General features: G+C 47.5%; 1 protein-coding gene across 2 annotated transcripts; it reads right to left on the reverse strand.

Annotated features, from left to right (window-relative positions):
* Nucleotides 1-21,129: 21,129 nt before the first annotated feature.
* LOC309541352 (uncharacterized protein) lies at nucleotides 21,130-24,963 on the reverse strand. 2 transcript variants are annotated; one of them, XM_082239154.1, is made up of 2 exons: nucleotides 24,691-24,963; nucleotides 21,130-23,024 (listed from the first exon to the last, which is right to left on the reverse strand). In XM_082239154.1, exon 2 carries the CDS (start codon nucleotides 22,890-22,892, stop codon nucleotides 21,621-21,623), a length of 1,272 nt encoding a protein of 423 aa, XP_082095280.1. In that variant the 5' UTR covers nucleotides 22,893-23,024; nucleotides 24,691-24,963; the 3' UTR covers nucleotides 21,130-21,620. The 2 variants fall into 2 exon arrangements, with proteins under 2 accessions (XP_082095280.1, XP_082095281.1); XM_082239155.1 differs by lacking the exon at nucleotides 24,691-24,963 and adding an exon at nucleotides 24,574-24,675.
* Between the last annotated feature and the right edge of the window lie 1,380 nt (nucleotides 24,964-26,343).

Consider the following 26,343-nt stretch of genomic DNA (forward strand, 5'->3'; position numbering starts at 1 on the left):
CCGGTGCGGGAACTGGGTGCTGCAGTGTCAAGGGGACGAATGTCGGGTACAGTTCGCTTCCCGTGGCGGGCCTCCATCCGAAGTCTTCCGGTTCTTCCTCCCTGCTCTCGTCGACGACGGTCACCTCTGCTTCCATCTCTGTGCCGCCGTGCTCGAGACCCTGGTCGTCCCCGAAAACGTCCATGTCCGTCTCTCCCTCGCTTCCTTCTGGAGGCGTTGCTCGTCCTGGACCCTCCAGCCACTGTCTGCGCCACTGCTCCTCTGGTCGATCATCCCACCAATACGAGGGTTCCGAAGCAGATCCCGAGGGCGAGCCCTCCGGGGAACGGGCGTCTCGTGTCAGTTGCTCATCCGAGTCGAACCCCCGGAACGTGCTGGCTGAAAGCGTGGGCGTGAAAAGCCAGTCGTCGAAAAAGTCCGCTGGCATTGGCCTATGGGGGAAGAGGGCATGAAACTCTTCCTTGAGCAGAGGTTCATCTAAAGCGTAGCCCGGTACCCAGCTGTTGGCACTGGCCGGGGTGCCCTCCTTAGCGAGAAGGTATTCTACCCCCTCTTCCCCCCATCTGGAGTCCAAAATCTCCGTGACTTCGTTGAGGCGCACCTCCTGTGCCACTCCCCGTTGCCTGGTTCCCTCTCGGAGCGGACTCGGCGCCGTTCCGGGTTCCTGAAACCTGTGTGGTGCCTTGTAGGGAGTGAGCACCGATCTGTGGAACACCGGATGCATTCTGGAACCCTCCGGAAGCGCCAGCCTGAAGGCCACCGGGTTGACCTGCTCTTCGACTTGGTAGGGCCCCAGTTGCTTATGCCCTAGTTTCTTCTTGGCCAACGACCTGGCCGGCACTGCGTGGGCTGCTAACCAGACCCAGTCTCCCACATGGAGCTCTTCGCCAACCCTTCTGTGTTTGTCTGCCTGCACCTTGTATGCGTGTTTGGCCAGCTCCAGGTGCCGCCGCAGCTGATCGTGGACCTCCTGCAACTCCGACGCGAACGTATCTGCTGTCTGCGGCTCCCCCTTCACCAGTCTTTCCAGTCCCGGGAAGGTTCTGGGGTGCCTCCCGTTGTTGGCGAAGAACGGTGTGACCCCCGTGGACACGTGCTTCGTGTTGTTGTAGGCGAACTCGGCGAGCGGCAGGTAATCCACCCACGTCGCAGGCTGTTGATTCGCATAGCATCTCAGGTACTGCTGCATGATGGCATTGACCCGCTCCGCTTGCCCGTTGGTCTGCGGGTGTCTCGCCGACGCCAGGTTGATCTTGACGTTTAGGAAGCCCATCAGCTTCTGCCAGAAATTCGAGATGAACTGCCGCCCGCGGTCGGACAGAATAGACCGTGGCAGACCGTGAACCTTGAACACGTGGTCTATGAACAGTTTGGCGGTTTGTTCCGCCGTGGCCACCTTCGCACACGGGATGAAATGTGCCATCTTGGAGAACAAGTCCACCACCACCAGCACGGCCGTCTTGCCCCTCGAGCTGGGCAGATCCGTGACGAAGTCCAGGGCGACTCTCTCCCATGGCTCGACCGGAGTTTGCAGCGGTTCCAACAGTCCGGCCGGCGGTCTGTGCACTGGTTTGGCCCTCTGGCAGGTGTCGCACCTCGCCACATAGTCTGCGACCTCCCCTCTCATTCCGGGCCACCAGAAATCCCTGGCGACTAATTCCACCGTCTTCTCCTTGCCAAAGTGCCCGGCAGAGGGCGCGTCGTGCAGCTGATGCAGTACCTTGGCGCGAAGTTCGTCTCCCGGCACGTAGATGGCCCCTTTGCGGATGAGCAATCCATCTCTCAGCTGGAACCCGTCGGTCGCCGCCGTGCCCCTTTGCATCTCTGCCATCTTTGCTTGCGCGAAGGAGTCGTTCTGCAACGCTCGTCGCACCGCCTCCAGGTCCACTGTCGCCGCAGCGCACGCCCACACTGTTGGTGCGAAGATGTGCATGGCGGCCGCTGGCGTGGCGTCCTCCAGATACTGTGGCTTACGGGAGAGCGCGTCCGCCATGATGTTGGTGTCCCCCGGGACATACTCTATCCGGAAGTCGAAGTTCGCAAAGAACTCAGCCCAACGGATCTGCCTCTGGTTCAGGAACTGTGCCGTGCGCCAGTGCTCCAGATTCTTGTGGTCCGTGCAGACCTGCACCGTGTGCTTGGCTCCAATCAGGAAGTGCCTCCATGCTTTGAACGCTGCATGAATAGCCAGCAACTCCCTGTCCCAGATGGTGTAGTTCTGTTCGGACTTGCTGAGCTTCCTGGAGTAAAACGCTCCGGGCCTCCAAACCCCCTGCGGGTCCTTCTGCAGCAGGACTGCTCCGACGGCCCTGTCCGAGGCGTCTGTTTCAACTCTCATCGGCCTGCTGGGGTCGACATGAAGCAGCTGTTCCTCCGACGCGAAAAGACGCTTGAGTGCCTGAAAGGACTGCTCCGCCTGCGCTGTCCAGATGAACTTCTTTTTCTTGGAACTGAGCGTGTCCGTGATGGCCGCTGTCTGCATAGCGAAGCCTTTGATGAACTTGCGATAGAAGTTCGCGAAGCCGACAAACCGTTGGACCTCCTTCCGGTTGCGTGGGCTTTTCCAATCCAACACCGCTCGAACCTTGGCGCTGTCCATGGCGAGCCCCTTGTCAGACAACTTGTAGCCCAGGAAATCCACCTCCGTCACGTCGAATTGGCACTTCTCCAGCTTGGCGTAAAGCCTATGTTGCTGGAGCCTGCTCAGCACTTCCCTGACGTGTCTGTCATGCTCCTGCTGCGATTCCGAAAAGATCAGGATGTCATCCAAGAAGCAGACGCACGTCTTGTAGAGGAGCCCCGCCAACACGTGATGCATGAAAGCTTGAAAAACGTGGGAGCCATTTTGCAATCCAAAAGGCATAACTCTATATTCGTAGGTGCCCAGGGGCGTGAACATGGCTGTCTTCCACTCATCTCCTTCCCGCATGCGAATGAGGTTGTACGCCCCTCGCAGGTCCAACTTGGTGAACACGCTGCCCTTGCGTACTTTTGCGAGGAGGTCGTCGATTCGGGGCATGGGGAAGTCCGATGGCTTGGTCAGACTGTTCAAAATGCGGTAGTCCACGACGAGTCTTTTTTGGGGCGTGTTTCGCTTCTTCACAAAGAATACCGGACTGCCCCCCGCTGCCCTGGACTCTCGGATGAAACCGCGCTCCAAATTATGATCTATGAACTCTTTGAGTTCCTGCAGTTCGTCTTCAGACATGGAATACAGCTTCCCTTTGGGCAGCGCCGCCCCCGGCAGCAGGTCAATTTTGCAGTCATATGGTCTGTGGGGGGGTAGCCTGTCTGCCTCCTTCTCGCAGAAAACCTCCAAAAATTCTGCGTACTTGTGGGGAATCGCTTGCAGCGTGCCTAGCAGCAGCTGTGACTCCTCTTGCTCCCCTTCCTGCCGGGGCATGATGCAGTGTTCAGCACAAAAGGAAGAGCCGAAGGTCAGCTGCCTCTGGTACCAAGCCAGCGTCGGGCTGTGCCTGTCCAGCCAACTCATGCCCAATACAATGGGCGTGTCCGAGAGTTGAGTGACGTTGAAGCTGATGATTTCCCTGTGATTTCCAAGCCGCAGCACCATAGGTGGCGTCTGCTTCACCACTTGCCCCCCTAACAGCTCCCTGCCATCCACCGTGACAACCTGCAGGGGCAGCGTGGCAGGCAGCAACTGTATAGCGTGCCGGTCGACAAAGTCCTGCCCTATGAAGTCTGCATTGCTTCCCGAGTCGACGGTGATTGGCACGTCCATGGTGATTCCATTGGGTAGCTGGAGCGATGCGGTGAGCCTCACTACTGGCTTGGGCGGGAGGGGGTCCATGGGCGGTAAAATCTCTGGGGACTGCTTCCCTGACACGTCTGGCTGGGCCCCAGTGCCTCTTCCTCCAGCCAGACATTGTCGTTTCCCTGCTGTGGTTCTCCGTGCTGCGTTGCTGCAGTCACCATTGCTGAGGCTGCAGTGTGCTTGTGGAGCCTCCGGGGACACTCTTTCGCCATATGCCCTGGATCCTCGCAGATATAACACTTCCTGTTCCCTCTAGGAGGCTTCGCTTTCACTGCTGCCGGTGCTAGGGCTCTGGCTGCTGACTGAGCCCTTGCACTCCCAACCTCCATCGGTTCCACCCCTCCCCCTGTTGGAGGCGTGGATTGCGCACGCGCTGCTTCTCTTGGAAGGAAGGAGGAGCCCCTGGCTGGTTCGCGCCCGCTGCGCCCTTCGTCCCTGCTCCACGGACGTTCTTCCAGCCGCACCCCCACCGCCAGCGCCCTCTGAACGATCTCCTGCGTGGTCCGGGGTCTCTCCCCCCTCGCAATCTCATCTTTAACCGAGTTGTGCAAGCCCTCCCAAAAAAGGTCTCTGACAGGAGCCGAATCTCTGTCCCATTCCAGGGCACTGACCAAAGCGAAAAAGCGGGCATGATACTGCCTTACGCTGGCCCTCCCTTGCCTTAGTCCATGCACCTCCTTTCGGGCAAGATCCACGTCAATGCTTGATAAAAAACAACCATCCATCGCTTTAATAAAGGCGTCTGCATTTTGGAGCGCAGGATCCTTATCTCTCCACAAATTGCGCAGCCATGCTTTTGCGTCTCCATGCAAATGGGACATGATGAACCCCACTTTCTCTTGTTCATCTCTAAAGTCTTTGTGCAGTAGTTGCAGTGCACACATTACGTCTGCTCTAAAGTTGGGGTACTGTTGCAAATTCCCATCGAAGTGCGAGACCAGACCGCCTGTGCGTCTCCCCAACCCAATCCCCTCTGGTTTGGGTGTCTGTTGCCCTTGCTTCGTAAGCACGTCCAACCTGACCTGGAGATCCCTGTAGGCGGCAGCTGCTTCCTCCTCTCTCTTCCTGGACGCCAGCGCCTCGGCAGTCAGTCGTGAAACTGCTTCTCTGAGTTCCGTTATTTGCTGTTCGGCCGTCATGTTGTCTGCCGTTCGTGAGCTCTCTTGTAGGCACCCGCTTTCTCTCCTCTCCGCGAGGCCGTGGATGCCCACAATTTGAAGAGACGGAGCTTACTGTCAGGGTTACTTCCAGATCCGAGCTCACAGAGGATCACGCTAGCCAGCGATCGTTAACTAAAAGTCTTTATTGAATTACAGTCTCCATTCTCGAGCTGCTGCGTGCAACCCTACGTCTTATGCTTAGATCGGCGAAGCTCCGTCTGAGTCTCCGCCCCTTGCGCACCAACTTAATATCCTAGCCCTGCTCCACCTTTTCCGCCTGACAGTTCTCCTCTGGGTCCCTCTGCCCCCCTGGGTCTCTTCCTTCCGGGATTCTTCTGACGCTGACCCCCCGGACCCTCCTGTCTCCTTGCGCCGGGCTTTAGGACCTGGCTCCCTTTCCGGGCTGCCTACTGCGCCACCTTCCTGTGCATTTGAACTTGGCGCGCGCGCCCAACCTTCCACTTTCCGTCTAACCGTCACTTCGCTCCCCGATGAAGGTGTGGCCACTCCTGACTCGTGCCCTCCCTCCTGTTGCGAGCTGCCAGCGCTTGATCCCTGGCGCTCTTCCTCTTTCCTACTCTCTGGCGGTGACGTTGGTCCCGATCTCCAACTGCTCCCCTCTGAGTCCCCTCTGGCTCTTTCTTCCTGGGGTGTCCCCCTAGTCTCCCCCCTTGCCCTGGCCACTGGTGCTCCTTTTTGTGAATCTTCTGATTCACTGGAAAGGCTCGGAGATCTCGGGTCGTCGTCATCACTCATCCTTTCTTCTGCCTCCTCCCCCTCGCTCTCTGTTTCCTCCCTTGCCCTCGCCTCTGCTCCTGAACCCCTGACACCCGCCTTCTGGACTCACGGCGTGACAGTTTCCGGCGAGGCGTGGGTCTCCCTATGGGAGCCTCAGATACCTCCCCACTGTTCTCGCTGGAAGCGTCTCTGAGCCCTCCCTCCTGCTCGCATTCCCTCAGAGATCCACTCCTCCCCCTGCTGGTCCCTGCTTCGGCTGTTGAGTCTCTTCCTTCCTCCCTGAGCCCCTCCACCACCTGTTCCTCCGATGGCAGTTCCCTGACAATCGGGGTCTTTTCCAGGGAGTCTTCTCTTCTCATGAGGTGGCCAAAGTCTTGGAGCCTCAGCTTCAGGATCTGTCCTTCCAATGAGCACTCAGGGCTGATTTCCCTAAGAATGGAGAGGTTTGATCTTCTTGCAGTCCATGGGACTCTCAAGATATGTTGTTGAATTGCTAATAAAAATGTTTTTTTAAAAAATAAAAGTATATAAAATAGTTTACTCACATTCTGTTCACAGAAGGATCCCAGAAGGCAGACTTAGGTTACAAAATATACACACCTGGAACCTATCCCATAAGGAGAGAGTTCCTTTGTCCTCTCTTGGCTGGAAGCATCTCAGGCTAAGGAGATGTTGCTGCTTCGAGGAATGGAGTGAGAGAGAGAGGGAGAGAGAGAGAGAGAGATGGCTGCCTGCCCTGTGCTATGTTGTTACCTGCACAGGTGAGGTCACACCCACCTCTGGTCACATGTAGAGGAAGTTTGTCCCAGCCCAGGAGGAAACAGGATGTTCTGACTGGCTGGTCCAGACATCCCCTTTTATGTCCACTCTAGGAATGTTGTATTTGACTGCTCTGTGTTTCACACCCCACAGTTCAAACAAAGAGAGATTGCAAGGAGCTCCAAAAAGAGCTCTCCAAACGGGGTGGTTGGGCAGTAAAGGCAGTTCATTGTCAATGAGATCAAAGTGATGCATGTTGGGACAAAAATACCCCCCCAATATGTACAGGCTCATGGGGTCTGAACCGGCTTTCTCTGTGTGCTCTAGGAGACCGGGGGAGAGGGGAGCTGGTCGCAGCAGGAGGGGGAGTCTCCCTGGATGCTTCAGCAGCCGGCCTTCTCTGGGTCTCCTGGCCCCCTCCCCTCCTACCTCTGAGTCTGACCTGCCAGGTACTTCTCCCTTCCTTAAAATGCTGTTCAGTACTTCTTTCAAGGGTGCAATCGGGGTTTGATTTAGTTTTTTTATCATATTTTGCCGGAAATCCATCCGGTCTTGGGTTTTTGATTCTTTTATTACTCGTTGGATTTCGTCTTCTTCTACTGGCTCTTCCTCTCGGCCCTTTCACTTTGCACCAACCAATACTCAGCTTTATTTAGCATTACGTAGCACATTTAAAGCATTACAAAATATAACACATATTCTCTCAGTAATCTAAACAACGGCCCTGCAAGGCTGTCCAGTGTTATAATCCCCATGGATACGAAGAGTTGAGGTTGCAGGAAGAGGAGTTTGACTCACATCTCACACTTTGACTGCTACACTACATCAGTCCTTGCCCTCCAGATCCTGAAAACAGCTCTGTGAGTTGCCAGAGGGCTGCCCCCCATCCTATTCTGAACAAGGCAGCACGGGCAGTAAGCCCTCGTCAGCAACCATTGCCAGAGGTGTCTGTCTGGGGAACGGTGGGCTGAGCAGAACACACGGAGGCAGCTCAGAGGCATCCCTGCTGGTCACTCGCGCCAAGGGAGGTGACATCCTACCCCAGGCTCTTTCTGTGGGAATGTTTAGGGAGGCAGGAGAGGATATACTCTTTTATGATATCCTTCCTAACTTGCGTTGGCAAGTTCTATAACTTAGCAGAGTTGTTAAACAATCCCTCTTTGAAATCACACAGCAGTTAGCTAGTTGCAGGCTCGTCTGAGCCTCACTATTTAGGATTCCTGGTAAGATCCCTTTTTCTATCCCTCCGAAAAGAATAGACACGACTATCTGATTAAAGTTAACATAAAACTAGTTGACTTACAATCATCCAGTTCATGATAAGATATCCCTGAAGGCAGACTTAAGTTACATAACTCTATATATCGACATGAACTATCCCATAAGGGAAATAATCTCAAGTGATTGCAACTGAGCAGTCACTTCTTCCTAACTTGTAGGAACACAAAAAGGAGGAGAAGAAGAGCAGAACATGGAGGCCGTGTGCTCCTCTGTCCAAGAACAGGCCACACCTACATGAAGTACTCAAGGGCATCCTGATCAAATTTGCAGATGACACCAAACTGGGAGGGGTGGCTAACACCCCAGAGGACAGGATCACACTTCAAAACGACCTTGACAGATTAAAGAACTGGGCCAAAACAAACAAGATGAATTTTAACAGGGAGAAATGTAAAGTATTGCACTTGGGCAAAAAAAATGAGAGGCACAAATACAAGATGGGTGACACCTGGCTTGAGAGCAGTACATGTGAAAAGGATCTAGGAGTCTTGGTTGACCACAAACTTGACATGAGCCAACAGTGTGACGCGGCAGCTAAAAAAGCCAATGCAATTCTGGGCTGCATCAATAGGAGTATAGCATCTAGATCAAGGGAAGTAATAGTGCCACTGTATTCTGCTCTGGTCAGACCACACCTGGAGTACTGTGTCCAGTTCTGGGCACCACAATTCAAGAAGGACACTGACAAACTGGAACGTGTCCAGAGGAGGGCAACCAAAATGGTCAAAGGCCTGGAAACGATGCCTTATGAGGAACGGCTAAGGGAGCTGGGCATGTTTAGCCTGGAGAAGAGGAGGTTAAGGGGTGATATGATAGCCATGTTCAAATATATAAAAGGATGTCACATAGAGGAGGGAGAAAGGTTGTTTTCTGCTGCTCCGGAGAAGCGGACATGGAGCAATGGATCCAAACTACAAGAAAGAAGATTCCACCTAAACATTAGGAAGAACTTCCTGACAGTAAGAGCTGTTCGACAGTGGAATTTGCTGCCAAGGAGTGTGGTGGAGTCTCCTACTTTGGAGGTCTTTAAGCAGAGGCTTGACAACCATATGTCAGGAGTGCTCTGATGGTGTTTCCTGCTTGGCAGGGGGTTGGACTCGATGGCCCTTGTGGTCTCTTCCAACTCTATGATTCTATGATTCTGTGATTCTAAGTGCCATGCAGAGGAAGTCTGTCCCAGCTCAGGACGAACTAGCAAGTCTTCTTCTGAGTGAAACAAGCATTCCCCAGCATGTGCATTGTAGGAATGTTGCATTTGACTGCAATACAATTTCACACTCCACACCTTCACTACCCAATAATCATTTGCAAGGCTCAGTAGTTAAGATTCTGAGCTTGAAAAACAAAACCCCTGAGATTGAAGCATCACCAGAGAAACTTCCTCATGTGCATCTCACACAACATTCTCATCTCCAGTTGGGATCAGCTGAGACCTCACAAAGAAATCATTGTTTTTTGGGGTGTGGCGTGGAACCATGCCTGAGTCAAAAGATTACAGAGCAAAGACAGCGCCCTATTCACGTTTCATACGAAGTTGGTTTGTTCCCATGAATTGTATCAGCGAGCTTCTTCACAGAATTTCATATCCCCTTATAAAGTCATGTCCAGCGATACCTTCATGCCCAAGCAGTCTCCTGTCTCAGATGCAAGCAATCCCCTTGGCCAGCGACCACTGGACATCCTGCACCTTGCTTTCTTTTGCAAACCTCCCAGCCTCAGCAGTTCAAATTCCAGCCTACACATGCACTTATGCGCACACACTTGTCGGAAACATGTTCTCTTTTATCCAGACCAGATAACTGTCGGCATTTAAAGGGAAAGTAGAAAGATGACAGAGAACAGGATGGAAGATGTTTAAGGGTCAATCCTAGGTACACTTGGAGTGCCATCTTCCCCCTGTCTGCTCAGTCCGGTGCAGAATATACCCAGGGAAGTGGAGTCAGGGGTCAGGACTGCAACATTATTTATGCGTTGGGATTCGGCTGCAGAACTGCAGAGTTTACTAAGCACACTTGCGGGGGGAAAGTCTACACTAGCGTCCATCTGGCATACTTCTGGGCAAACATATGCAGGGTTTTATTGCAGGGTCTTCAGTAGTTTAGCCCTAAACTGAGAATTTTGGTTTGCTCCTTGGCGTATTGAGCTCCAAATTGCTGCTTGACTTCTCATGAAGCAAAGCTGCCACAAAGCACACTTGCCTCAAGGAAGACGGAGCTCACACCCACCTAACAATATGCATGCCCTGACGAAGCTAGAAGGTGCTGGGTCCCCCCCACACACACAAAAAAATATTGGTTTTCTCTTGTAATTTTGTTGTTGTTTAGTCATTTAGTCCTGTCCGGCTCTTCGTGACTCTGTGGACCAGAGCACGCCAGGCTCTTATAATAAATAAAGATAAACACAGAGAAGAACATTACATTTAACACAACTTAACAACAATAAAAATGCAAAAGATAAAAGAAGAATTTTTCTTCTTCTTATTCCCTGGTATATTTACATTGCTAGAAGACTTCCTCGACACCTTCCAATCTGAATTTCATCATAACACATATTTAGCAGTTCCCATCATAACACATATATGCATCAATATCCTCTTTCATTACAAACTTCTTATCCTTACTTCCAATTGTAATCCATAATAATCATTATTATTGATCTTTCTCTATCTCTTAGCCTCATCTGTTACTTCTAGGAGTTTCTTAATTTATCATATCGTTTACCCCACCGCTTGCGAAATCTTCAGCTCCTGCTTTCAATTACAACAAACAAGGCACAGGAGCCCTGCTTGGGGGGGGGCACAGGAGGGCAACCTGACAGACAGAGCAACTCAAGAGGCAGCAGCTCAAGTGCATCCCCCCCCCCAGCTGCCAACTCTGCCCCCTCACTTGTTGGCTCGCCTGCCTCCGTTCCGCCCCGTCTTCTTCCCTGCCTGCCTCCTCCAGCCGAGAGCGAGGTGGCAAAGGCGTGGGCACTGGGGCAGCCTGCCCCCACCGCCACTGCTTTGGTTCACCTCTGGGCAGTGGAGTAAATCCACACCCCAATTAAATACCCAATCATAATACTTCAATTAAAAAACTAAAAAAACTAAAATAAAAAAGATCAAATTATAGTCCAAATTGTATTTATCAATTTCTTGGGGCTCCCCACGGTCTGGATCTCTGGAGCAGATCTCCACATCTTAGTTCTGCTTCTCCTTGTGCTTTCCATATTTTCCACATTTTGTTTCCATTATTCCACATCTTGATATTTGTTGTTGAGTCGTTTAGTCGTGTCCGACTCTTCGTGACCCCCTGGACCAGAGCACGCCAGGCCCTCCTGTCTTCCACTGCCTCCCGCAGTTTGGTCAAACTCATGTTAGTGGCTTCGAGAACACTGTCCCACCATCTCGTCCTCTCTTGTCCCCTTCTCCTTGGGCCCTCCATCTTTCCCAACATCAGGGTCTTTTCCAGGAAGTCTTCTCTTCTCCTGACGTGGCCAAAGTCTTGGAGCCTCAGCTTCAGGATCTGTCCTTCCAGTGAACACTCAAGATTTTTTTTGAAAATCAATAAAAATTATTAAAAATAAAATAAAATCCACACCCCAGGATATTTCCCCTATCACCTCTTTTCCACCTGAGCCTCAGCCCCATACCTAAAACCCAGACATCCTCCAGTATGCCAGGATTGTGACTCCTGCCCTCAGGAAACAAAATAGCTCCCCCCCCAATGCTTAGGTGCCCTGATGGCTGTGTGGGACCCCCAATACTTGAAATGGAAAAGGGAGGGGCTAAGGAAACCTGAAGGGAGCAGGCGGGGAGGGGGCTGCACAGGATCCAGAAGTTCCTTATCGCTGATTTTCCCCCCCATGAAGTTCCTTTAAGACCCCACATTGCAGGGGGCAGGCTCACTTGCAGCGAAACAAAATGCAGCTGCCCTGGCCGAGTGGAGCCAGGCTGGGGGGCACCATGGGGACCCTGGAAATGCACCCCTAGAAGAAATGCGCCTCCCCAGTTGGAGGCAGCCCTCCTTCTGAAACACCAAGAGAGTAAATGGACAGATCTCTGAATGGAGAGAAGCAGAAAGCGGAGTCCCCTCAAGATCAGTATTGGGACCTGTGGCTTTTCAACTTCTTCATAAATGATCTAGACTTAGGAGGGAGCAGGGAGGGGGCAAAGTTTGCTGATGGCAGTAAATTGTCCCGGGGTACATGAGTGAACATGGGGCCCCCAGGAGACTTCCCTAGTATCTGCAGCCCCTCCTTCTCTCTCTTGAAATTAGGCTTGGGGGGGGAATCCAACATTCAATTTCAGTATTCCAAGTTTTCTTCAGAACGAGCATGGCAGGAGGCAGCGATGAAGTTCTGGTGAAGAAGCAGTGCTGGGAGATCATGCGTGGGGGGGGGGTGAGAGAGTTTGGTGAAAAACAAAGGTACTTTCATCTAAAATTATACTCACCATTGTGAGATGCTTCCTTCTTTCATTATTATGCAGTTTTACATATAAACACCAGAACTTCACATATACCTCATGCTTTTAGGAATGATTTCCTGCTGAGTTCATTGCTCAGAGTGGACTCTGAGGGGAAGACGTCCCACACTCCATACATCTAAATGGGTTCTCCTATGTGAGGGTCCTGGGATGTTCCTTGATCACTCTATTATAAATAAAGCACTTCTTGCAATCTTTTCATTTAAACTGCTTCTCCTCTCTGAGTTTGTTGATGGTTTGAAGGGTTTCAACTCTTAAGAGTTCTTCCTGTCCATGAGTCTGTTGATTCTGAACTTCCACTAAGAGGAACCTCTATCTACTTTCTTGATATTTGTATGGTTTGTCTTTTGTGTGAGTTTGTTGACAAAAATCAAGGGTTCCACTCTGACTGAAGCTCCTTCCACAGTCCATACCTTTAAATACTTTCTTTCTTTTTTTAAATAAATTTTTATTGGTTTTCCAAACACAAAATAAACACAAACAATATACAATACATAGACATACACACATATAAACATGTATAATTTCATAACCGTCTTTTCATAAACCTTACTTCCCGGACTTCCCCATACCTCCCCCTTTCTGCATCCTTGTTTTATATTTCTTCAGCAACTCCTCAGTTAACTAATTATTCAATTCAATTTCTTTTAAATTCTTCTTAAACTTATTGATTACAGCTGCAGTTCTCTGTTTCCCAACCCATTGACATTTAACACTCCTGAATTTTACAAGAAGTTCTAAGATATACTTTGAATTTCTTCCAATCTTCTTCCACTGTCTCTTTCCCCTGGTCACGGATTCTGCCAGTCATCTCCGCCAGTCCCATGTAGTCAATCACCTTCGTCTGCCATTCTTCCAGCGTGGGTAGTTCTTGTGTCTTCCAATACTTTGCTAGGAGAATCCTTGCTGCTGTGGTCGCATACATAAAAAACGTCCTATCCTTCCTTCTCACCAATTGGCCGACGATGCCCAGGAGAAAAGCTTCAGGTTTTTTAGGGAAGGTCCATTTAAGAACCTTCTTAATTTCATTATAGATCATTTCCCAGAAAGCTTTTATCCTCGGGCAGGTCCACCAAAGGTGGTAAAAGGTACCTTCAGTCTCATTACATTTCCAGCATTTATTATTGGGCAAATGATAAATTTTTGCAAGCTTGACTGGGGTCATGTACCACCTGTACCTCATTTTCATAATGTTTTCTCTTAAGGCATTACATGCCGTAAATTTAGTACCGGTGGTCCATAACTTTTCCCAGTCAGCGAACATAATTTCATGGCCAATATCTTGTGCCCATTTTATCATAGCTGATTTCACCGTTTCATCTTGTGTATTCCATTTCAACAGCAAGTTATACATTCTCGACAAATTCTTAGTATTGGGTTCTAGCAGTTCTGTTTCTAATTTTGACCTCTCCATCTAGAAGCCTATTTTCCTGTCCTGTTTAAATATCTCATTTATCTGAAGGTAGTGCAACCAATCTCGTACTTTGGACTTTAATTTCTCATAACTCTGTAATTTAACTTTTCCCCCATCTTGTTCTAAAATTTCACAGTATTTTGGCCATTTAGACTCCATATTAAGTTTTTTCACCTCTTTAGCTTCCATTGGTGACAACCACCTGGGAGTTTTACTTTCCAATAAGTCTTTATACCGCATCCAAACATTGTATAATGCTTTCCTAACAATATGGTTTTTGAAACCTTTATGCAATTTTACCTTATCATACTATATATATGCATGCCAGCCAAATCTATTGTCAAACCCTTCCAGGTCCAAAATGTCTGTATTCTCAAGAAGCAGCCAATGTTTCAGCCAGCAGAAAGCCACCGATTCATAGTAGAGTCTTAAGTCCGGCAGGGCAAACCCCCCTCTATCTTTTGCATCAGTTAAAATCTTAAATTTTATTCTGGGCTTTTTGCCCTGCCAGACAAATTTAGATATATCTTTCTGCCACTTCTTGAAACAGTCCATCTTGTCCAAAATCTGCAACGTCTGGAATAAAAACAACATTCTAGGCAATACATTCATCTTGATAACAGCAATTCGGCCTAACAAAGAGAGTCTCAACCTTGACCATATTTCTAGATCTTTCTTTACCTCTGTCCAACATTTGTCATAATTGTCCTTAAATAAGTTCACATTCTTAGATGTTAAGTTTACCCCCAGGTACTTCACTTTTTTCGTTATCACTAAACCTGTTTCACTCTGAAACTTCTCTTTTTCAGTCAATGTTAGATTTTTCTCCAACACTTTCGTTTTCTGTTTGTTCAGTTTAAATCCTGCTACTTGACCAAATATCTCAATTAGTTCTAATACTCTTTTAGTACTAGTACCTGGCTGTTGCAAGGTCAATACTAGATCATCTGCAAATGCCCTTAGCTTGTAATGTCTAGCTCCGACCTGAACTCCTTTAACCAACTGGTCCCCTCTGATCATGTTTAACAAAACCTCCAGGACTGATATAAAAAGTAAAGGGGATATTGGGCATCCCTGTCGTGTAACTTTTTCTATAGGTATTTCTTCCGTAACCACATTATTTACAATTAACTTTGCTTTTTGTTTAGAATATATTGCACCTATACCGTTTTCAAAACCTTGGCCTACCCCCATCCCTTGGAGATTTTTCTTCATAAAGCTCCAGCAAATATTATCAAAGGCTTTCTCCGCATCCACAAAAATTAAAACAGCCTTCCTATTAATGTCCACTTCTAACAGTTCCAAAATGTCTATAATGTTCCTCACATTGTCTGACATATGTCTCCCTGGAAGAAAGCCAGTTTGGTCCTTATGAATCTCCCCTACCAGCACTCTCTTCAGTCTTTTTGCCAAAATGTCTGCAAAAATTTTGTAATCCACATTAAGTAGTGATATAGGGCAGTAGTTTTTAACCTGGTTCTTTTCAGTCTCAGTTTTTGGTATAAGTGAAATAAAAGCTTCATTACTACTTTATAGTCTAGATAGTCCATTAAAGTCTCATGCAACCTTTAAATACTTTCTCCCCTGTGTGTCTGCTGATGTTTTCTAAGATTTCCACTCTGAGTGAAGCAGTTACTGTACTCCATACATTGAAATGGTTTCTCCCCTGTGTGTGTCCGTTGATGTGATCTAAGCTTTCCATTATCACCAAAGGTCTTTCTGCACTCCATACATTTATATGGTTTCTCTCCTGTGTGAGTCTGTTGATGTTTCCTAAGGCTTCCATTTTCACTAAATCTCTTTCCACACTTTATACATTTAAATAGTTTCTTACCTATGTGAGTCTGTTGATGTATTCTCAGGTTTCCACTATAACTGAAGCTCTTTCCACACTCCACACATGTAAATGGTTTCTCTCCTGTGTGAGTCCGTTGATCTGATCTAAGGCTTGTATTACACCGGAAACTCTTGCTCTGTAGGGGTACTCTGTAGTCGCTTGGTAGGGGTACTGTTAAACTTGACTTTTTAAACATTACTCTAGCGAACTGCATTTACTGCCCATCAGTGGACAATTTATTATCAGTAAGGTGCTTTGCTCGTCAAGGCATAACTGTGCGTTTCTTAAAGTCAATGTTTGAGTTTTTCGAGGGGAACAAATGTCTATTGTATGCCCGGGAATCTGATGGTTCATATAGACTGTACTTTTGCACCTACTCACAATCGCCTATAAATTGCAGAGCAGCACAGTCAAGCCAGGGGTTGAGGAATGTAAGGCCACATTCCGGGTGTGTCCATGAGGCACACAGAATTCTGGGACATCTGAATTTTGCTGGTGTAATTAAGACAAAGAATATTGTTAATGGTCTCAAATTAAAACCATGTAAATTCTTTATGCAATGTCTATCCTGTTGCAAGAATAAGATTAAGGTTGCACGCAAGGGTAAGTGCTCAGATAGGAAAGTAACTGAGCCATTTGAGTGTGTACATTGTGATTTAGTTGGACCACTCCCACCATCATTAGGAGGTTCTAAGTACTGGCTTACCCTGATAGACCAGTATAGCAGATATTGTTGGATTTATGCAATAGTTGAGAAGTCCCAAGCATTTGAGAAGTACAAAGTTTTTTGCAACTAGGTAAAAACGCACTTTAACAAACCTATTAAGAACCTGTTTTCTGACCAGGGCGGGGAATTTGTTTCTGCGGATTTTGAGAAATTCCTGGAAGCGCAGAAGAAGAAGAAGAAGAAGAAGAAGAAGAAGAAGAAGAAGAGGAGTTTGGATTTGATATCCCGCCTTTCACTCCCCTTCAGGAGTCTCAAAGCGGCTAACAATCTCCTTTCCCTTCCTCCCCCACAACAAACAGTCTGTGAGGTGACTGGGGCTGAGAGACTTTAGAGAAGTGTGACTGGCCCAAGGTCACCCAGCAGCTGCATGTGGAGGAGCGGAGACGCGAACCCGGTTACCCAGATTACGTGACTACCACTCTTAACCACTACACCACACTGACTACAGGGGAGTACTCATGAGTTATCTTGCCCCCGAAGTCCCTGGCAAAATGGGCTTGTTGAGGTTGTGCAGCGTGACCTGCAGGCAGGGGTTAAAACTTATCTGTATGATGCCAATCTGCCCAAAGTCTTTTGGGCTGAAGCGCTCAATGCCTTTTGTTATGTTAGAAATCGCAGTTATTCTGGTTTAGATGTCACCCCCTATGAGAAGTTGTTTAAAAAACGCCCTAATCTGAAATACCTACATATTTGGGGTTCAGATGTAATAATGCAGTATCCCGCTAAGCAGAAATTGGGTGAGCGTAGTGTTCAGGGAAAATTAATGGGCTACCAGCAGGGGGCGTACAGAATTTACATACCAGCAACTGGCAAATTTCATATTACCAGAAGCATGATACAAACTGTAAATTGGAATGGAGTTGCTGTTTTCCAGGATACTAATGGTATAGATAATACAGAGGAAGAAGCAACAGCAGCCGCAGGAAATGGTGCTTCTGAATTAATGGGAAAAGATGAAAAGCCTGTTGAATTTGCTAATTTGTTTGATGATTTAAAGTCACAGGCACCCGAGGGGAGGTTATATTCTCTTGAGTTTTCTGACCGTGGGCTTAGCCCACAGGCATCTCTTCAGCCTGACAATGATGATTTACAACCTGAAACTAGTAGTTCACTTAGTCCCATTAAGTCTGAGGAGTCTGACTCTCCTTCCGGACTGAGGCGTTCAGATAGAAAGAGGCAGAAGCCACAACATTTTGCAGATGAACATTTTAATACTGTGTATGCCAATAAGGTGGTTTTTGCGCCAAAAAGCTACAATGATGTTCAGAATTTACCTAAGCACCAAGCTGCAAATTGGTATAAAGCTATGAACTCTGAGATAGCTTCTTTAAAAGAGCACAACACTTGGACTTCCGGGTTGGCGCGACTGGCTAATGGCGGATTCCCTCCGAGCTCCGGAGGGAATCGGCTTAGCAGGGGACTGGGTCTTGCCGTGCTGGCGACACGGGGACCCTTAAAAACCACGGGCACGGAGCCCGTGGACATAGTGACTCGGCGGGCACCGTAAGCGCCCTTCCGACTCGTGAAAGAGCCTTTTTAAAGGCTTCGGATCGGGTGCCAGGGAGCGGCGTGGTGCTGTGAGTCCTCCGCTCCCCCTGCCGAGCGAAGCCGCATGCCATTCTTCGGTCAGCGCTGACTTCTTCCTGCTAAATTTGGACTTAAAAGCAAGAACATCAACCCGTGAGTAATTTGAAAATTGGATTACAATATTTTCGGTCTTAGATTTGGCACGAGCGGGGGAGCCGGAAAAAAAAGGAAGTCCGTCTCCCCCCTATTGTAAACAGTGCAAAGCAAGGACTTATCAACTAAAGTTGTGTGATTGGATAAGGATACTAATTCCACAGATTTAAAACGACTAAGCTAATGTGCTGGAGGACTAGAGTTTACCTTGTTTGAATCAAGTACCACTTTTCTCAAGCCCAGGAGCAACCCGAGTTAAGAGCCTGCTGAGGACATACAGGAACCTTTGACAGCTGTCAAACTAGCTGTCAAAGTTGGAAAAACTGAAAATTGAAACTCTAACTGATTAAATTGCTACAAAATATTGAAAACAAAGAAAGATTGTTACAAACAAATTTGACTTTTGGATCGGAAGGGAAAAGAACACTAAGTAACCAGAATCCCTCTAGAGGGGATCCTTGGACATTACAAGAATGGAGCTAAAACGGGGAATACAGGAAATACGTGCTGGCTTGGAGAAGCTGACTTCTCTCGTGGGAAAATTGTTAGAGATGAATGAGAAAGGCCTTGTTTTGTCTACGAGCCCTTCAAACCCGAAGTTATCTGAAAATACACCAACTGAATTGGAAAGGGATTCGTTGTCCAAAACACAGGCAGCTGGACAAGAAAAAGAACCAAAGATTGAGGAGGGAAAGACATCTGCCAAGCAAGAGGAGCTGAAAGAAGGGATGGCTGAGACATCACAGAAGAGAGAAGAGAGACGGAGATCTGCTAAGAAGAAACTCAAATTGACCAAGGTGAAAGTTGGACTATTTGGGACATTTAGATTTATGAAACAGCGCTGGAGCACCATCTTTTAAACAAGTAGGTCTCGTTGGAAGAATTATGGTCAGCATGGAGAAAATACCTCTTCGATCCTGGGAGTTAAGTATGAGAGACTTTCAAAGAAATCGGCTGAAAGGGACTGTGAGAGATTTGCGTGCCTCGGACGTAAGATCACCAGGCTAAAAAGATGGACTAAATGTATTTTGGTGAAGGATTGAAACCGGGGAGAGAAGGGTGGGATTTAACAGTCCAAAGGGGGTTTGTATTTTTTTTTTGCTTTTGCAGTATAAAAATTATAGGTTTTTTATTATTATAAGAATGGGGAATTCGTGGAGGGGAAATAGTGGCAACTTTAGGAAAGGTATCTTTTTTAGTTTTACACTTACATTTTTGTTTTTTTTTTCTATATATAGGGTTAAGGTATATATTTTAATAAAATGCTAAGGTATAACAATGAATTAAAGTTCAATTCTACTATAAAGAACTATTTTAATTAAATTAGGGTTAAGTGATTTTAATAAACTAAGTTTCAGGATATTAAGGGGAAAACTTGCTTGAATAAATAATCAGAGCTGGAAAACAATAAGGGGAAACGTGGGGAAGTTCTGAAAAGAAGTTACTGAAAATGTGTGTTAAAAGGTGGAAATTTTCTTTGTTGTTTTTTGTTTTTTCTTCTTCTGGTTTTCTTACTTTTTTCTCATTTTTCTATTTTTTTCTCTGCTTTGTTATGTAACCTTTTGAAAATTTAATAAAGATTATTATAAAAAAATAAAATAAAAGAGCACAACACTTGGTCTCTTGTACCACAAACCCCAAATGTGAGACTTATTGATTCAAAATGGGTTTATAGAGTTAAAATGAATGACAAAAATGAAATTGTAAGGTACAAGGCTAGATTAGTTGCTAGGGGTTTTCAACAAATTCCAGGCGAAGATTATGATTTGTGTTATTCACCAAGTGTAAAATATGAAACAGTTAAGCTTTTGTTAAAAGATGCATCACAACGTGGACATTCTGTTTATCACCTAGATATAAAAACTGCACATTTGTTTGCAGATTTAAAAGAACAAATTTTTATGCATGTTCCTGAAGGCATAGATGCCGCTGAAGGTTTGGTATGCAAATTAAATAAATCCCTTTATGGTCTGCACCAAAGTGGAAGGAATTGGCACCAAACTTTAGCAAAAGAATTGCTGGATATTGGTTTTTCACAAGGAAAGGCAGACAATTGTGTGTTTAAAAGGAAAGGGCAAACTCTGTAGCAAAAATATGTGTGTATGTAGATGACGTGTTAATTTCTACAAAAACTAAACAGGAATATGAACAGGTAGTAACACAGTTACAGAAGAAATTTGATGTGGTGGAATTAAAGGTAAAGGTAAAGGTACCCCTGCCCGAACGGGCCAGTCTTGACAGACTCTGGGGTTTGTGCGCCCATCTCACTCAAGAGGCCGGGGGCCAGCGCTGTCCGGAGACACTTCCGGGTCACGTGGCCAGCGTGACAAAGCTGCATCTGGAGAGCCAGCGCAGCACACGGAAACGCCGTTTACCTTCCCGCCAGTAAGCAGTCCCTATTTATGTACTTGCACCCAGAGGTGCTTTCGAACTGCTAGGTTGGCAGGCGCTGGGACTGAGCAACGGGAGCGCACCCCGCCGCGGGGATTCGAACCGCCGACCTTTCGATCGGCAAGCCCTAGGCGCTGAGGCTTTTACCCACAGCGCCACCCGCGTCCCTCAGTGGTGGAATTAGGCATAGCTAAAAATTACTTATCCATGCAAATTGAGAAAGGCAAAAATGGATCTTTCCTGGTTCGTCAAACTGCAAAAATTGATGACCTTGTTGAAATGCTATGTTTAGAAAATGCAAATGGGGAGCAAACGCCTATGGTGTGTGGTTTCACCTTTACAGGTGAAGATAAGCCATTTCCTAACAAAACTCTGTATCGTTCTGCTATAGGCAAGCTAAATTTTATTCAAAGAATCTCAAGACCAGATATAACTTATGCTTTTCACTTTCTGGCAAAATTTGTGGAAAAGCCCACTACGCAATGTTTCTCTGCTCTTAAGAGAGTGGTGATGTACCTTAAACATACCAAACATTATAGGTATTGTATTGACAAAGGTTTTGAAATTTTCTGCGATGCATCTCATGCAGTGGTACAAAATAATTGCAGGGATGTGTCTGGTATGGTGTTTTGTTATAACGGTTGTCCATTTGAATGGAAGTCCCAGACACAAACGATTATTTGTCTCTCCACAGCAGAGAGTGAATTATGTGCATGTGTTCAGGCCACTCGTGATGTGGAATGGTATCTGCAGGTATTCGCAGACCTACAGGTGCAAGTAACACTACCAGTAAAAATTTACCTTGATTCCCAGAGTGGACTCGCTATCCTGTGTTCAGAGACCAATACGCAGTGCACTAGAGTCTTAAGATTACGTTTACAGTTTGTAAAGAAACTAATTGCTGACAAAATGGTTGTATTTGAATATGTTCCAGGTGACAATCAAATTGCAGACATTTTTACAAAAGCACTTCCAAAGGTTACACATGAAAGACATGTACAAAATATGCTTTATGTTTTTGTTCCACAATGATGAACCACAGGGGAAATGTTGAATGGTTACTTTAAATGTAAAGGTTCATCATTGTTCCACCCGATGTGTATGTCTTTAAGGGGCCGGAGCAAGATAACGAGACCCAGCTTTACAGCTGTGAAACATAGCAGGTGCTGCTGAGTTGTATTGATTAAGCTGTGTTGACAATTGGGTGTAGTATATAAGGAGCAGCACATAGCTCTCCCATTGCCCTGGGGGATGGGGTGGTGGTTGAGTCATGTTTGTTTGTTGATGTATTTAGTGTATAAGGAGTTTTTGTTTTTGTAATTAAAACCTTGTTTAAGTTATTTTTGAGTCCTTTTTTTAACTGCATGGTCTCCCCAGCAAGCTCTCTGCAGCACTACCATACTGCAAATAGCCAACACTTTCCACACTCCATGCATTCAAATGGTTTCTCCCCTGTGTGAGTCCGTTGATGATTTCTAAGGTCTGCATTCTGACTGAAGCTCTTTCCACACTCCATGCATTTAAATGGTTTCTCCCCTGTGTGAATCCGTTGATGATTTCTAAGGTGTGCACTCTGACTGAAGCTCTTTCCACACTCCATGCATTTAAATGGTTTCTCCCCTGTGTGAGTCCGTTGATGTCTTCTAAGGCTTCCACTTTCATTAAAGCTCATTCCACACTCCATGCATTTATATGGTTTCTCCCCTGTGTGAGTCCGTTGATGATTTCTAAGGTCTGCATTCTGACTGAAGCTCTTTCCACACTCCATGCATTTAAATGGTTTCTCCCCTGTGTGAGTCCGTTGATGTCTTCTAAGGTTTCCACTTTCTTTAAAGCTCTTTCCACACTCCATACATTTATATGGTTTCTCCCCTGTGTGAATCCGTTGATGATTTCGAAGGTGTTCACTCTGACCGAAGCTCTTTCCACACTCCATACATTTATATGGTTTCTCCCCTGTGTGAGTCCGTTGATGTGATCTAAGCTCTCCACTCCGACCGAAGCTCTTTCCACACTCCATACATTCATATGGTTTCTCCCCTGTGTGAATCCGTTGATGATTTCGAAGGTGTTCACTCTGACCGAAGCTCTTTCCACACTCCATACATTTATATGGTTTCTCCCCTGTGTGAGTCCGTTGATGTGATCTAAGCTGTCCACTCTGACCGAAGCTCTTTCCACACTCCATGCATTTATATGGTTTCTCCCCTGTGTGAGTCCGTTGATGTGATCTAAGGTCTGCATTCTGACTGAAGCTTTTTCCACATTCTATACATTTATATGGTTTCACCCCTGTGTGAGTCCGTTGATGTTGTCTAAGGTGTCCACTCTGACTGAATCTCTTTCCACACTCGATGCATTGAAATGGTTTCTCCCCTGTGTGAGTCCGTTGATGTTGTCTAAGGTGTCCACTCTGACTGAATCTCTTTCCACACTCGATGCATTGAAATGGTTTCTCCCCTGTGTGAGTCCGTTGATGTTGTCTAAGGCTTCCACTATCATTAAAGCTCTTTCCACATTCCGTACATAAATATAGTTTTTCCCCTGTGTGAGTCCGCTGGTGTGTTCTAAGTTTTGCATTGAAAGAGAAGCTCTTTCCGCACTCCATACCTTTAAGTGGGTAATTTCCTTTTTGTGTTTGTTGATGTGAACTATGTGTGCTCATTCAGTGTAGCATATTCCACATTTCACACATTTTAATGGCTATTCCTAATGAAACGAAAGGTGCCCTGTCCCCTGCAATTCTGTCTTCTCCATCCCCTTTTTCAGAGTGGGCAGAAAGGAAATCCTGTTTGGGCTTCAGGAAAAAGAACACACACACAAAAAAGGATGCATCAATCGCCATCAGCACCTTCTCTTATTTCAACATCTCCTACATTCTCCCATGTCCTACCCATGTTCCCAATTTTTAGGAATTGAAAATGGTATGATGTCTAATGGTAGTAATGCATCAGGAACCTTTCATAATCCTCAGTCATCTTTAATAACACAGCATCATCTTGGAATACTGTTGTCCTGTGGGACTGCATTTCAAATCAAGTGGTTGCCCCTGTTTCCACCTCTAGTTCTTCATGAATCACCTGCACAGTCCCACTGACCTCAGGAGGTCGCTATGGACCATTTTGGGAGACCCAGGCCTTCATCTCTTCCAGGGACTTTGGTCTGGGTCAGTCAGAGAACTAGTGACAAGGCTTGGTGCCTGGGGTCAGCTGAATGGGTGCTCAGGGAAGCTCCTGTTCTTGGAGATGGACCTCTGTCTACATGCCTCACGTTGCATGGAGAGAACAGGAGAAGCAGAAGGAGAGCAGCTGGCAAATGGGAATCCCAGACAGAAACACCCACCCAATGGTTCTTTATAATGATGATGTGCTGCCTGATCCTGTGCTTGTCTTCTGACAGAGGACTATCCTAATCTGGCGCTGAAAAGCAGGATATTCAAGGCGAGGAGATAACTGTACTTAATGGTAGGTAGACATATTGGTCTGACACAGTTGAAGTAAAAAAATTAACAAAAATAGTCCAGTAGCAACTTAGGGTCTTGGGAGAAAAGTAATGACAAACCTAGACAGCATCTTTAAAAGCAGAGACATCACCTTGCCAAGAAAGGTCCTTATAGTTCAAGCTCTGGTTTTCCCAGTAGTGATGTATGGAAGTGAGAGCTGGACCATAAAGAAGGCTGATCGCCGAAGAATTGATGCTTTTGAATTCTGGTGCTGGATGAGACTCTTGAGAGTCCCATGGACTGCAAGAAGATCAAACGTATCCATTCTTAAGGAAATCAGCCCTGAGTGCTCACTGGAAGGAGAGATCCTGAAGCTGAGGCTCCAAGACTTTGGCCACCGCCTGAGAAGAGAAGACTCCCTGGAAAAGACCCTGATGTTGGGAAAGTTGGAGGGCACAAGGAGAAGGGGACGACGGAGGACAAGTTGGTGGGACAGTGTTCTCGAAGCTACCAGCATGAGGGAGGCAGTGGAAGACAGGAGTGCCTGGCGTGCTCTGGTCCAGGGGGTCACGAAGAGTTGGACACGACTAATCGACTAAAAAACAACAACAGCAACTTAGGGAACAACTAAGTTTGTTCTAGGTATAACCTTTTGTGTGCATGCAAACTTCTTCATATAGTGAAGGGTAGTAGGAGATGGTAGTAGGAGTACCTTCTGAGAAAAACCCCACCCCACCCTCCCACGATATACAAGGCTCTGGTGACATCTGTGTCAGTGTATCTGAAGAAGTGTGCATGCACACGAAAGCTTTTATCTAGAACAATCATAGTTGTTTTCTAAGGTGCTACTGGACTATTTTTTAATTTTTTATTTCAACTACATCAGACCAATACGGCTACCTACCTGAATCTAGATGTCATGGGGTGTTGGGGAGCAGTAGTTCCTTTGGTGGGGGGCATGTCCTGCACCTCCTGGGGTCATTTTTCCACCCTTGGTCCCCACCCTGCACTCAGCTCTCACCTGTGGCTTCCAGAAGCTGTCAGCATGCAACAGGGATTCAAGCAACGGCTTCAACCGGCCGGCTAAACCAGGTGAGGAAAGCTGATGGGTCTCAAATCCTTGGGGGGCTGGGGAATTCTGCTGCACCTGAAGTCAAGCCCTGGTGGATGGAGAGGAGGAGAACAACAGTCAATCCCACAGTCCAGAAGGCAGATTCTGCCCGTGCGGAAGAGGAACGTGAAGGGCAGGTGGGGCACGTCCACCTGGAGGCTTGTTATCTAGTCCCAGGGTTACTCTGACATTGAATTATATATAAAATACAGTATTGAAATGCGCCTGCTCCCACTTCCTATTCTGATATTACTCTACTGTTTGTCTGTTTCTTACTTGAGTGCTGTTTTGGCCCCTGCCTTGGCCCTGTGGACCTGGGAGGTCCTCCTCCGAGGGTCTTCTGCTGGTTCTCTTGCTGTTAGAAGTGAAGTTCCAGGGAACCAGGCAGAGGGCCTCCTGCCCCATGGAATGCCCTCCCTTCAGAGGGCAAGGAAGGAGGCAACCACCTGACATTTAGAAGACAGCTGTAGAAGACAGCTGTAGAAGACAGGTGTCAGGGGTTCAGAAGCAGAGACGCAGAGAAGGGTGGAAACAGAGAGCGAGGGGGAGGAAGCCGAAGGGAGAATGAGTGATGATGACGACCCGAGATCTCCAAGCCTAAGCAGTGAGTCAGAGGACTCCCAAAAGGGAGCCCCAGTGAGCAGAGCAAGGGGGGGATCCGGGGGGACACCCCAGGAGGAAGGGAACAGAGGAGATTCAGAGAGCAGCAGCTGGAAGTCGGGACCCACGCTCATAACTGAGGGCGGCAGCAGCTGGAAGTCGGGACCCACGCTCAAGACTGAGAGCAGCAGGGAGGAAGGTAGCCAGGCATCGGGTTCCGGAGGCTGTCAGCAGAAGGGAGGGCACGAGTCAGGGGTGGTCACGCCCTCCTCAGAGAGCGAGGCAACGGTTAAGAGGAAAGTAGAGAGTTGGGCGCGCGCGCCAAGTTCAAATGCAGCGGAAGCTGGAGCAGTAAGCAGCCCGGAGAGTGAGCCAGGTCCTAAAGCCCGCCGCAAGGAGGCAGAAGGATCAGGGGGGTCAGCGTCAGAGGAGAGTAGAAGGGAGGAGGCCCAGGGGGGCAGAAGGACCCAGAGACGTAGGGAGAGGCGAAGGAGGTGGAGCAAGGCTAGGGTATTAAGCTGGTGTGCAAGAGGCGGGGACTCAGACGGGTCTTCGCCGACCTAGAGCAGAAGGTGTAGAGCTGCACGCTGCAGTTCGGAAATGAAACCTGTAACTCAATAAAGACTCTTTTAAAGTGGACGCTGTGTGGCGTGGTCCTAGTTGAGCTGGGACCTGGTAGGAGCTCTGACAACAGGTTTTTAATATTTGATGTTTTACTGTTATGTATATGTACAGCGGGAATGTAAACGGCGTTCCGTGTGCTGCGCTGGCTCGCCAGATGCAGCTTGTCACGCTGGCCACGTGACCCGGAAGTGTCTCCGGACAGCGCTGGCCCCCGGCCTATAGATGTGAGATGGGCGCACAAACCCCAGAGTCTGTCAAGACTGGCCCGTTCGGGCAGGGGTACCTTTACCTTTACCTTTACCTATATGTACTGTAGGGACGCGGGTGGCTTTGTGGGTT

This window comes from Podarcis vaucheri (genome assembly GCF_965113315.1).
Source record: "Podarcis vaucheri genome assembly, chromosome: 10".
Lineage (NCBI taxonomy): Eukaryota > Metazoa > Chordata > Lepidosauria > Squamata > Lacertidae > Podarcis > Podarcis vaucheri.

Excerpts from the sequence above, each read along its gene's own strand:
- LOC309541352 (XM_082239154.1), bottom strand. The coding sequence starts at position 22,892 with ATGAGCACACATAGTTCACATCAACAAACACAAAAAGGAAATTACCCA.